The 12,827-nt window shown below is 40.1% G+C and overlaps 1 protein-coding gene across 1 annotated transcript in view; it reads right to left on the bottom strand.

Annotated features, from left to right (window-relative positions):
• The window catches only part of LOC115901451 (probable acyl-CoA dehydrogenase 6), a 75,498-nt gene that overhangs the window by 9,748 nt on the left and 52,923 nt on the right, over nt 1–12,827 (bottom strand). Inside the window, exons 5-6 of the mRNA XM_030944125.1 lie at nt 9,734–9,901; nt 4,360–4,533 (exon numbers count right to left, since the gene is read on the bottom strand). Coding sequence (XP_030799985.1) covers nt 4,360–4,533; nt 9,734–9,901 — 342 coding nt within the window. The remainder of the gene's footprint in view (nt 1–4,359; nt 4,534–9,733; nt 9,902–12,827) is intronic.

The raw sequence follows: 12,827 nt of genomic DNA, 5'->3' as shown, positions 1-12,827 counted from the left end.
CCTCCGACTGAAATCTGGGAAGAATACAGTGCAGTCTGAGCCGCTGGGTACATGCCAGTGCTAGGAGAGCAGAAGGGAGGTGGAAGGAATAAAGACAAGGCATTCATCTTGTGTTGGTCTGTTGGTGCAAGGTGCTCCAGCACAGCTTGTGTGGTTCTCAGCATCCAGCACCAGGGAAAAAGAGAGAGGAAACAGCAAAGAGGAGGCAGGAGCAAGATCAGGTGGGAAGAAACAGGACAGAAACTGTTCAGGTCCTGCTTGCAAAAGGTCTAAAGATCATGAAGGGACTTTGGTCAAACTCTCCTCAGGCTGTCACCACACATTATGGCTCAGACTGGGGTTCTGGGAAAACTGCTCTTACAGTGTCCACCTCTCCAATACACTGTCTCCTTCCTGCCCCTGCGGATCCATCCTGCTGCCATTACTGCCCTTCTTATTCCAGGAACTGTCATTTGCACACAGAAACAAACAGAGGAAATCTAAGCACTGTCCTGGGCTGCTTCAAAAGAGGCCATCAGGTCAAGGGTCGTGATTGTCTCCCTCTACTCTGTTCTCCTGAGACCCCATCTGGAGTACTGCTTCCAGCTCTGGAGCCCACAATACAAAACAGCCATTGATCTGTTGCAGCAGGTCCAGAGGAGGGTCCTGAAGAAGAGTAAAAGGCTGGAGCACCTCTCCCATGAGGACAGGCTAAGAGTGTTGGAGTTGTTCAGCATGGAGTAGTGCAGGCTCTGGGGAGGCCTTACTGCAGCCTTTTGATATATAAAGGGAGCTTATAAGGAAGATGGGGATAGAGTTTTTACCAGACCCTGTAGTATCAGGACAAGGGGGACTGGTTTCAAATTTAAAGAATGTAGATTTAGATTGAACAAAAGGAAGAATGTTTTGGAACTGGAACTACATGATCTTTAGGGTCCCTTCCAACCCAAACCATTCTATCATTTTACGATTCTAAGAAATGTCTTATGAGACTGGTGAGATACTGGAACATGTTGCCCAGAGAAGTTGTGGGTGCCCCAAGACATATCCATTCCCTGGACATGTTCAAGGCCAGGACGGATGGGCTTTGAGCAACCTGGTTTAATGAAAGGTGTCTCTGCCCACGGTGGAGGGGTTGGACGTGATGAACTTTAAAGGTTCCTTCCCAAACCATTCTGTGATGCTGACGACAGGTACTCAGTGCTCTGAGCACAGCTCTAACATGGCAAAGCCTGGCTGTGTAGCAAACAGCACCAAAATGCAGCACATCATAAATACCATGACAGCCAATAGCCATGTTCAACAACATAACAGTGCACAATATTTTCCCAGTCATACGAATTCAGAGAAACGCCATTCATAATAGGGAACACCCCTCTTTTTCTGTGTATTTGTTTCCTTTTCTTATACAATGTTCCCCACATCCTCAGACAAACTTAGCCCCATGGGTTTCAACTGACAACACATGCAAGAAATGTCACCCTAGGGCAGCCTAAGGAATGCGTGGCCTACCACACAGCTGAGAATTGTGAAAGCACTTGAAGTTGTCAATGCAGAATAATATTTTCCTTGTATCTCCATCCAACTTATATAATTCCACTTAAAATTTCTGGTCACTGTAAAGACACTTTGTCTTCTGCTGTGTTTCCTCTCAAAAGAAAATGAAACTGATATGTTTTTCCTAGGTTGTGGCTGATCATTCTCTAATGAAATGTACAGTGAGCTCTAAGCTGAGCAATCTGATTCTTAAGGATGTATGTTGCCCATGCAAAAGGATCTGTCATCCTGCTTACTGGCCATGACTCAATGGTGCTCATAAAACTGAAGTTGCAGGAGCAAATAGAATTCATTAGAAAAGTGTCATTCTGCTCTCACATGCACTCTGAACTCCCTCTTTGTCTCCGAGTTAAGCAATTCACAAGACAACTGTTTGCTTTTTTTGCCATAGCAACATTCTTTTCCTGTGATCAGTGCAACAGGCCCTCAAACAGACAGTGTTTACCAAGTGTCACAACATGGGAGACTTGTGGCACTTTTTTCTTTCAGTGAAGCAAGAAACACAGTGAATTTGACCATTGCCTTTGATGATGTGTCACTCAGAAGAAGAGACCACACCTGGGAGCAAATTTTGCAATTCCAGGAAGCTAGTTTTCCATTTGTATTTTAAACCTGTTTGACTGAAAATAGATTTTAAAAGAAAAAAAAAAAACAAGTGAAGAAAGATACTGGCCACAAAGAAGATAATTAATAAACAAAAAAGAAGTGTAGAGCATGTGATACTTGAAATTAAAAATACATAAACCCCCCACCAAACAAAGAGAAACAGAACAAAGAACCCCAAACACAACAAAATAACACCCAGAAAGGAAAAACAGACAAGTCAACTGCCTTTTCCAAGTTAAAGGAAGCAGTGAAAGTGAGGATCCCAGGACTGGTCCCTAAAGCATTTAAAAGTAGACTGATGATTTTCAATGCCACAGTCATGAACTGGGAAGGAACAGAAATGTCCTACTGAGGGGCAGAAGTGAAGACCAGGATTAAACATGCAGACCTAAGGCACTTAAAGGCACTTAAATAGTTTCACGCATCTGAGCCTTCACCTGAGCAGTCATGGTTGAATGTATGTGAAACTATTTTCAGGACAGGAAGTTAACACCTCTAGACACAACAAACTGTACCCATTGAGTACTGGGCTCCCTTCTGAACACTGGTTACTCTTTTTCTTGTTTACCATAATTGGTGATCTCTGAAGTTTGCAGCTTGGCCCAAACCATGGGTCTTGTCCCTGCTGCCAATGCTTTTATGTATTTTATATCAGATAATTGAAACAAAGCAAACCCAAGGTGTCCAGCAAGTTTTACACAGTAGCCACTGCAGAAGGCAGCTCCCTCTCCTTGGTGAGCTCCCAGACTCTTCCTCCCTGCTGGCCCTTGCCTGGCCATAGCAGGCAAGGAGAGAAGCCCTTCCCAGGCTGCTCATCCAGGACAAGGGTTCACCTGCTCCTGCTGCGTTGTTTTGGACAAAAAAAGGAATTGAAACCTGGTGTTCCAGTTCCTGGCAGAGCACAGTGACAGCCAGGCAGTTGTGCAAGACTGGACAGTACCAAGCTGCCCGTGGTTTTAGCAGGAGTGATCTAACCTGCCAGGCTTTGTGTATTGATGTGGTCAGTGCGCGTCACTTTTGCCTGGGGCATGACTAATGCTGCCTGGGGAGTCTCACTGCAGCCCAGAGCTTCTCATGGTTTGTTTAATTTAGACTTCAAACTGAGCATAGAAATGCACAATGCACATCCTTGTAGTCTGTATACATCTCAATTAAAGCAGAAGCAGTGGTAGGATCACAACTCCTGCTTGCCTGAGTCTGCAGTGACATCCTTGGCAAGTGTAACCTCCCGTCCTTTGCTAAAACTACTCTCACATGTACTATTTATCCCAGGCTGAACTAAGAACTTTAGTTCAATAAACGAGTTTTTTTTTTAAAGGCATTTGAACTCCAAAATATTTGGTCTGTGATGAACCCAAAGTAGTGAGTGCTTTTTTTATTTGTTCACTGAATCAAAACACCACTTCTTAGAATGCTTAATTTCCCAGCCACACACAGACAGTGACAGACAGGGAATGCACAGGAGCATGAATACAGTGACATTATTTAGACAACCCTGGAATCTAAAGAGGACCAATCTTCTTACAGTGAACCACATTATATTTAACCTGAAGAATCAAACACTGAGGTGTAGGGAGAAAGTTTGCAGGCTGAAAGTAGACAATCTAGTCTTGGATCTGATTTCCTGGACTATCCACAATCCATAAAACCCAACTACATAGATTTGAGTACAGCCTGAGTTCTGAGTAACATAAACTCTGTGACAAAATAACTTCAGGGAAAGGAATGTACCACTTATGTCCAAATTGTACAGAGGTAAAACAGATTTGCAAAACAAAGCTCTGACATCCTGCAAGAGCCACTTAACTTTACACAGCCAATAAGTTAACTTTCTAAAATCCATGATCAGCATCATAACGCACTGTACTACAGGAAAAGTCACTATCCTTCTATTTCATGCTGATATTTTGATAGCCTTTGCACTATATTTGTAATAGACATAACATGATGCCATAATTTCTTTGCAGAGTAGCAACAAGAAAAAGAAACAAGGGAAAAAAGAGCCTCTGCAATGGCCCACAAAATATATTCTGCTTCAGGTTTTTGCACAGAAAAAGGAATTTTTCTACAGAAAGGGAATGTCGTCTGTATCCAGGCTATGACGGATTTCAAAAACAGATACTAAAAGATCATTGCAACTTACAAGAAAAGAAAAGTGCTGTTAGTCATGCAAAGAGTGATCACTGTGTCCCTACAGAAGCACGAATGATGACTTACCACTGGCTACTCCCCACAGCCGCTCTTCTTGGAATTGCAACATCTGGTATGTAAAACCGTTTCCTTCCTCACCGATGAGGTTCTTGCAGGGGACCCTTACATCTTCAAAAAAGATCTGAGCTGTGTCTGATGACCTCATGCCCAGTTTGTCTATCTTTTTAGCAACATGAATGCCTGAAGAGAAAGGTGTATGAGAAAGACCACAAAAAATAGAAGCACTATGAACAAATACAATGTTTTCAGAAGGAAAAGTCTGCAGATGTGAATGTACGTTCCAAGACAACAGTGCAACCTACCTTCAGGAAAAACATAACAGTATTCTGGAGTGAAATGGCCCAGATCCTATTTTAAAAGGTTTTTCCACTTTATTAAACCACCAAATCAGAAACTTTAAATGTAAAAACCCCACTTTTCATTATATCCCCAAATAATAAATATTTACTAGTTTTAATAATCTTACTCCACACAGGTCCTCAAACAATGCAATTTTATTTGTTTATATTTGATTTTTATCTAGCATTACAATAAAATGCTGAAATTCAATTTGGCAATATTTGCCGAGTGCCTGCACTGCTATGAAACAGTACACAAATATTCAGTAAGGACAAAAACAGAGCTACATTTTAAGCTGCAGCTAGGAGTATTTCTCCTCCTGGAAATCCTTTTCCTTCCCTCTCTTCTTCATTTATCCTCCCCTTCCTAGCCTATGCTCATTTTTTCTGGTACAGTGATCACTCTCAGTTTTCATGTGTATATGTTTGTGAGGAGGGTTTGCTTCCCCACAGACTCTCTACACAGCACTGACTCTGACCCCACATGCATTGCTCTGTTGAAGAAGAACCTGGTTCATTCAGGTCTGGCCACATGAGGGTTCAGCTACCTCATCAGCCCAGGCAGGACTCCTTCCCATTGTTTGTTTTTTCATAGCTGCAAGTTCTTCCCTGCTGTTGTTTGGATGCAAGCATGGCTTACCCCTGTGCCACGAGAGTTTAACAGGCACCCACTGTTTTCCCGTGGCATTTCTACTGTCTTCAGCTTTTATCTCCCTGTTGATCTGGAGCTAATCCAGATATTCCGGGTGAAAGTCAAGAATGTTTCAAAAGCAAAAGGAGGACAACAACTAGGCATAAGGATTTGTGCATAACACGTTAATTACATCTGACAAGTCTGTATGTGTAGCAAAACAGTCCTCCAACTCAGCATATGTATATTTGCCAGAAAACCAAAGCTTTTTACTACTCATGTCCATGTTATTCCAACCAGCTTTGTGATGAGAAGGTATTCTGTTGTTATTTTCCTCTTTATTCGTCTTCAGCCCTCTGCTACTCTCTGGCATGGCTCAGTAGAAGCTGGTTGGTCACCACACAGATTGTTCTGGTCCCTCTGTACTTGTTCGTATCTTGCTGTTCTTCACAGCTTTCAGACAACATCTCCTTCCGAACTAATACAGACATCTCATCCTTTACTCAAAGGAGGCCTTCAGACATATGAAAATTACTTTGGTTTTTTGGCAGAAGAGGTTGGCAGTCATTTCCTTCAAATTTACTCTCTCTGGCTGCACAAAATAAGATTATGGAAATTTTCAACTCTTCACAGAGATGAAATACTGACATTATTTACAAATGCCAAGACTTCTCTGAGAACAATGTTCACATAGACTTCCACAAGTTCCACTCAAGATTTTTTCTCCACCAACCAAGCTGTAAACAGATTATGTATTAGGAAGACTTGCTTTGATATATGATCAATGCAGGAGTAAAATCAGAACAGCTGCATAAATTTCTTGACTTTTGAATTGAAAATTATCCAGTAATTTGTACTCAGTCAGCCAAAAAATCATTTGTGGTTTGTTTCCATATTAAAAACATAGCTAAATAACCACACACTGAGCAATTTAGAAGTCCAGATGAAATCAGGAACATTGTTTCCCATTGGAATACTGCTATTTGGTTTCTGTGAGAATTGCAGAGATCATGTATGGTCTAAAGCCAACCGGCTTTATGTAATCACTGCTCCTCACCCATATGAAGATGCACTTACTGCTCTTGTTAGTGGGTGGTTTAAAAGGACTGTCCTCAAGAAAGCACAACTGCTGCCAGTTCATTATTACATTGCTAAATTATTCCTGTTGTTTACTTCCCAGATCCACATACAGCAAATACTACTGAAGAAAGCTCTTACAGGCTTGGTTAGTGAGCTAAATGTGCTGATGATTTCTATCTGTAATTCTTCCAGATTGGGTTGTGGTTCAATTTTCCTGGGTCCAGCAGCATCCCCCTTTGTCATGCCCTATCAGTTTCAGTTGCTCTTAATTCATGGTTCTCACCAAGCTGCATCAGTCTCATGGGATGCCCCTTCTGAGGCTAGCACATGCTTTACACTGTAGAAGACAATCGTACATAATCATCTCTTTGGCCACTGTGGGGGCATCAAAATCTCCCTTCATGTAATTATCTTTCTTCTCTTCCTAAGGGGTACTAAAAATGAGAAATTACCAGCAGCAGTAGAAATTACTGTCCCAGGTAAGTCCTGGAGTTCATCTGTATTAAATAAATTACATGCAATAACTAACAAATCTGAATTTAACAAGGCCAAGCACATGACTTACTAGAATCACTGTAACAGAGCCATTTTGAGCTACTTACACCAGTATCACTGAGATGGACTGCTATTTCTCTGCCTGGGCAGTTCTTCCCAAGCATCTTTGATTTTTCATTTTCTCCCATTCCTCCAGCCTTCTGACAATCTCTTTTATTTCCTGTATTCTATCTTGAGAAAAAGGCAGTTGCTCTCTCCTGACACCATTTAGTGCCATTACAAATGGAAACAGACACATTTTAAATTGCAATCCAAGAAACACACTCTTTCTCTTTTCCTGGTTGCTCTTCTCCTTATTAACTCCTCCTTGCAATCTTCTCTAGAGCTATCTGAGGACTCAGAGGACAAACCAGAGGACAAAACAGTTACCATATCAGGGCTGCAAGCCATTTGTCTATACACCTTACACACAGACATTTTGCAATGTGCTAGATTCTCTTTTATTATATGGAAAATTCAGATGCCTTTTAAAGACATTGTTATTGCACTAGAGGTATTCACCTAATTTGGATATTTATTGTAAATCCATGGCGCTGTTATCCAAACTTCCTTTATGAGAAATATATTCAGCAGTGTCTGTCAAATCTAGACCATGATTTGCTTCAGCCCAGATTCGAGAGTATATATACCAAAAATTAGAAGAAGCAAATTCTACTTTGTCTATCAAATAAACTATCAATTGTTGAAATTAATAATTCATTTTCAGGCTTGGAATTTTTTTTCTCCCTTTTTTTTCCCCACCACATGATATAAATACAAAACAACTTAGATTTTTAGCAAAAAATACACCACAGATCCTTCCTTCCCCAGCCTTATAGGCTGGTGCCTGAAGAGGTGAGTCAGACATAGCACATTTGCTCTCCATTGCAGTTGTTTTTGAGCTTTGACACACACACATTGCCAGACGTTTGAGAGTGCATCATTCGGTGATGTCCTCCAGACACTTCCCGTACAGCCTTGGTCTGCTGCCCTCCACGGAGCACAATCTTTAGCAGACAGACATCCTTAGGATGTATCAAACCAGATGGAGTTTCCTGAAAAATCTCACTTCTGATATGACTCACCCACAGAGCACAATCAACAGCCTTAATACTTCATTTCAAAAGGTCACCAATCTTGGTACTGTGACCCCTTTGGAGATAAATATGTGTATCATCACAGAAGAATTAGAACACATGCATTTTGAGGAGCACAAATTTTGTTCCTAGGAAGACTTCTACACTTCTGCAGATCAGAATAAGGGGTCTCAGACAATTTTTGTACTCTAAATCTATTTAATGCAGGTAAAGAAGGTCTGTGTGTAGGCTGTGAGATCTAACATCTCCCCCCTCCCCCCTAGAGCTATGACAACTAGTGTCTTTTTGGAATAAGCCAAGTATTAGAGCTGAAAACCTCTAAGTCAATTTCTATGTATTTTATCTGCCACCAACTGTGGGTCAGTTGCTTTGTTGTTTTAGGAAGATTGATCTCAGAGAAGAAGTACTGCATTTGCATTCTGACCCATCCATGAAAAATCACAAGAAGGACTTCATTCATTTATCAGCAGATGGCTGAATAGTGAATTTACCTGGAAATTCAGAGCAATTCTGGCTGTAAGTTACATGTTTGCTCATCACTTCTCAATAAGGATGAAGTTCACAACTAGTAAAGCAGCTCAGGTCTGTCTTCCATGAGCTCCCATTCAAAGCCTGTCTTGCATGAGCAGAGGTAGAAGTTCACTCAGAACCTGCTTGATTCCCAAAGCAACTCACTTGATTGACTTACTCCACACTTAAATTCACTTAAAAGACATTCCCTTAAGAAGCTCTCATCATCCTCTTTTGCAACACTGAAGACCTGTGTTTTGTTCTCGGTCCAATCCATTTAGTGAACATAGATTCATTCCCTTCACTGTTATGGTGGTGTTCCTACATGCGAAATGCCAATAATGGCACATACTTTGTGTGTAAAATACTCTGAGTTGAATGAACAAAAGAGCCCTGAGTATAAATATCTTATATATAAATACATTAATAGACATTATTCTAGCTTTAATAACTATTAAATTGTATTAAACTATTTGTTTGTATAAAAGAAACATTAATTTTAAAACTTAAGTATTAAATATACTATATATTATATAGTACATAAATTATTATGTTGCATATTTTTAAATATTAAAATGAGTTAAAACTGAAAAGGTTTAAAAACTTTTGAACAGGTGTCAAAACTGCAAAAGATCCCCACCAGCACAATCTTAACTGCAGCCTCTCTGGATAATGTTCTTTATGCATATAGCACTCATCTGCAGATTACTCAGGAACAGACACTGTGTGGATGTACCACTGAAACTGGTAGCCTTACCTTGGGAAGTATTTCTTCTATGTCCTCAGCTGAATTGCTAGTCTTATTCAAAACCAAGTCCCTACTTCCAGGATATTTGAATCTTTTACTCCAGCCCACATTTAACTCTTAGACTATTTTTATAATTTAACTGGTAATAGTGCCCTGGTGAAGGGATCCCTTCGCACAGTACAGCCATGAAACACTCTGAATATGCCTGCAATTCTCTTCAGCAGGCATACCAGCCCACCAGGCTTTAGAGGTATTTCCCAATTTTGAAATCTCTAAACTCTTTATCCTTTTATTTTCATATGGATATGAATCATTGCCATGAAAATGTATCTGAACAACTTCCCTAGATATATTTTTGGTTAAACACCTTTCCTTCTTGCACTAGGCATACAAAGAACACCAATAAAATCAAATGAGAAGACAAAGTGTTCCATGTTATTACCAGGTAGATTCATTGGCAGACATATGAGAGATTTATTTTGATGGGGAGGTCCTTCGCTGGTGTTTGCCAGGAGGCACATCCAGTCTGCCTGGCTCCCGGACGTAATCCACATCTTACCACCATTTATGACATATTCATTGCCCTTTCTCACAGCCGTTGTCTTGATATCTATTTCAAAACACAGGAAATGAAGGGTTATTCTTGTGAAGGAGAGGTATATCAGTCCAGTTATGACTGGCAGGGTCATTCCCTTGCTCTCAAGACAGAAAACTATTTGGTTCTCCCTCATACTCCCCTGTCCTATAACTCTTCCAGGCCATAAGGAAAACTACTCTGGAAACTCTCGGAAGGCAAGCCAGGGAAACAGGACTACTTCTCCCACCCTCCTTTAGGTGGAGTCTTCATCCCAGCGGATGAGAGCAGAAAACTTCCTAAGTAAATGTGGTGGTCAAAAACTTCGGAGAGAAGCATTTCACTGTGAGATGATCTGTTAGAGTTTCTCTTACTGTGTGCCATAGTCCTGAGGAGGCCATCAATTCCAGAGTCATGACTTAAACAAACACAAGCCTCTGTATCTGTTAATGCATAAAGACAAATCAACATGCATTTCCTGCACGCTCTTGGTCACAATAGCTGCAATACCTTCAAAGCTGGTAAACTACTGAAGGCCAAGTCTGAATGCAATGAGTGTGTGGACATGAAGGAGTTCTAAACACTTGCTATTTATACACCCTGGCAAAAAACAATCTTATTTTCATCTGCAACAGTTCACATCATGCTGCAAACAGTCCTACCTACAACAGACAATCAGAGAGAATCATTAGTTATTATTCATCCTCCAGCAGAGTTTCCAAAGGAGTCCCTTCCGTTCCCTGCAATTGAACTTTGAGAGCCCCAGTTGATGAAGACTCTCCAGCAAATATCCAGCTGTAAGATGGTATGAGAAAACCCAGCCACACTCCTGATAGCACCTGTGAATCTAACAAGACTATGAAATCCATGAGAGACCATCCACTGAAGGGGGATCATAGACTTGGAGGGTAGGAGTCAGACACCAAGTGGAGTGGGCAGGCCTGTTTACTTTCATCCACAATCACCTCAGTCTGCACATGCAATTCTTCCCTGTGGCTCTAAACATAAACCAAAAGCAAACTCAAGTATCTGATCTTCATTTAGGAGGTAAACTGGGTCTGAGGTCAGCATGGCTGAAATTTTTTCTTGTTAATGAAGGCACAGGAGAAAAATGATGGGAGAAAATTATATTAGGTATAAAAGAAGGAAGTATGGGATATAGCTATGGCTAAAGGAACATAAGCAAGGGAAAGAGACGGTAATCATGTGAATAAAACCAGCAGACAGAGGAATTTATCCAATAAAAAGACTGTGGCAAATTGTCCAAGGGACTTGATATGAAATCTGTATAATAATGAATGCCAAGAAGCTTAAGTAATCTAAAGTACTGGCACTCAAAATACATGGACACAGACATTGGACACTCAGATATATGGAGACTAAATAATAATGGAAGGACACACAAGAGCTGGAATAAGAAATATGATTGTACTGAAATGGTGTGACAAGGATGGGAGCATACACAGTGATTTACATCACACATCCCTTTGTTGTAGAACAGCTACTGAGGAGATTAGATAGAAGTCCCATAGAAGGTCTGCAAAGGAACAATGAGCACTGTGATGTTACCACAAATGTAAATAGCTCTTGTAGGCATGGCGTCACAGGGGCCTAACCACCCAAATACAGATTAAAGAACAAATACCTTACTAATGAGAATGTTCAAGTACTCCAGACTCAATTGTTCGCAGATTGCTTCAAACACTTGAGAAACAACTATTTCAAATGATCTTGTGAAGAACTGATTCTCTTAATCATCTCTTAATTAGAGATGATTAAGAAAGATGATCAAATCAATACATCAAATTTTATGTTTAAAAATTATGTTTAATACAAATTTTATGTTTAAAATATAGCAGGCTTTGAAAACCTACTTAAACAATTTACTATGGTCAAGTAGACTCAGGAATATGGCTATGAAGATAATTTGGAATATTTGATTAATTATTTTGCCTGACAGACCATATCTCTGGGAAAAGGCTACTTCAGTGGGAGCTCCATAACTTTTTGCAGGCACACACCACTGACTCTCACAACCTCTTACACAGCATTCTCTGATGAGCCCTTCTAGGAAAGAGTACAAGGCATCACCAGAGTTGAATGATACAGCCAGTGCCATAAAAGCAACCAGGGCTGGTCACATCACTGTTCAAATCACACTTACTCAAGCCTCAATTTTCTTCTCCACTGCACTCGAGTCCAGCCATGCACTTAAACAGATCTGACTAAAGGTAAGGTTGGCTTCAACTTTTAAGGTCAGTATTACAGTCAAAGATAGGCAACACACATCCTTAAAGTAAAATGTGAAGAACATATATCTTAAATTTACATCATCAACACAGGAAAAAAAAACCAACACAAAACTTTAAAGAAATACCTTCAAGTCTAACTGAATGAATAATCACTTCAAAAACCAGGAAATGACTTGCAGGAAATGAACAGGATTAATCATGAAAGTAAGCTACAATTTGGAGTTTAGAATATAAGTATTGCAACAGGTTGAACTAAGTTAAATCTTGCAGATGAAAACCAACAAAATCAAAGAATATTGTGGTGGGAAACAAAACTGTTTCAGCCACAGAAATGAAAAGAGAATGGGAAAAAATTGAGGCATATAGAGGATACTTAAAAAAAAAATTCACCGGAGATTATAGACAGATTCAAATATGGTTGACAACACATACAAGAAAGTCTGAAATTAGTGAAAACAGAGGTTGTTGGTTTTGGCAATCTGCACAGCCTCAAAATACATTTGGAAAGAAAAGAGAATTCAATTTACCCATTAATTTAAACCCAACCTGATTTATTATGAAATAGGATTTTCTAGAGAAAAATCCTATTGGACCCAAGCAAGTGAAATTAACACTACTAGGTAACTATGAGTTAAAATTTGAAAATGTAAGAATTAGGTCAAAACTGGAAGTGTGCATAAGGAACTTGGCAAAGCAGAAATTGCATCAGG

The sequence above is a fragment of the Camarhynchus parvulus genome, chromosome 2, assembly GCF_901933205.1.
Source record: "Camarhynchus parvulus chromosome 2, STF_HiC, whole genome shotgun sequence".
Classification (NCBI taxonomy): Eukaryota; Metazoa; Chordata; class Aves; order Passeriformes; family Thraupidae; genus Camarhynchus; species Camarhynchus parvulus.
Note: the sequence above shows the minus strand (reverse complement) of the source record. Positions and strands in the feature narration are given on the sequence as shown.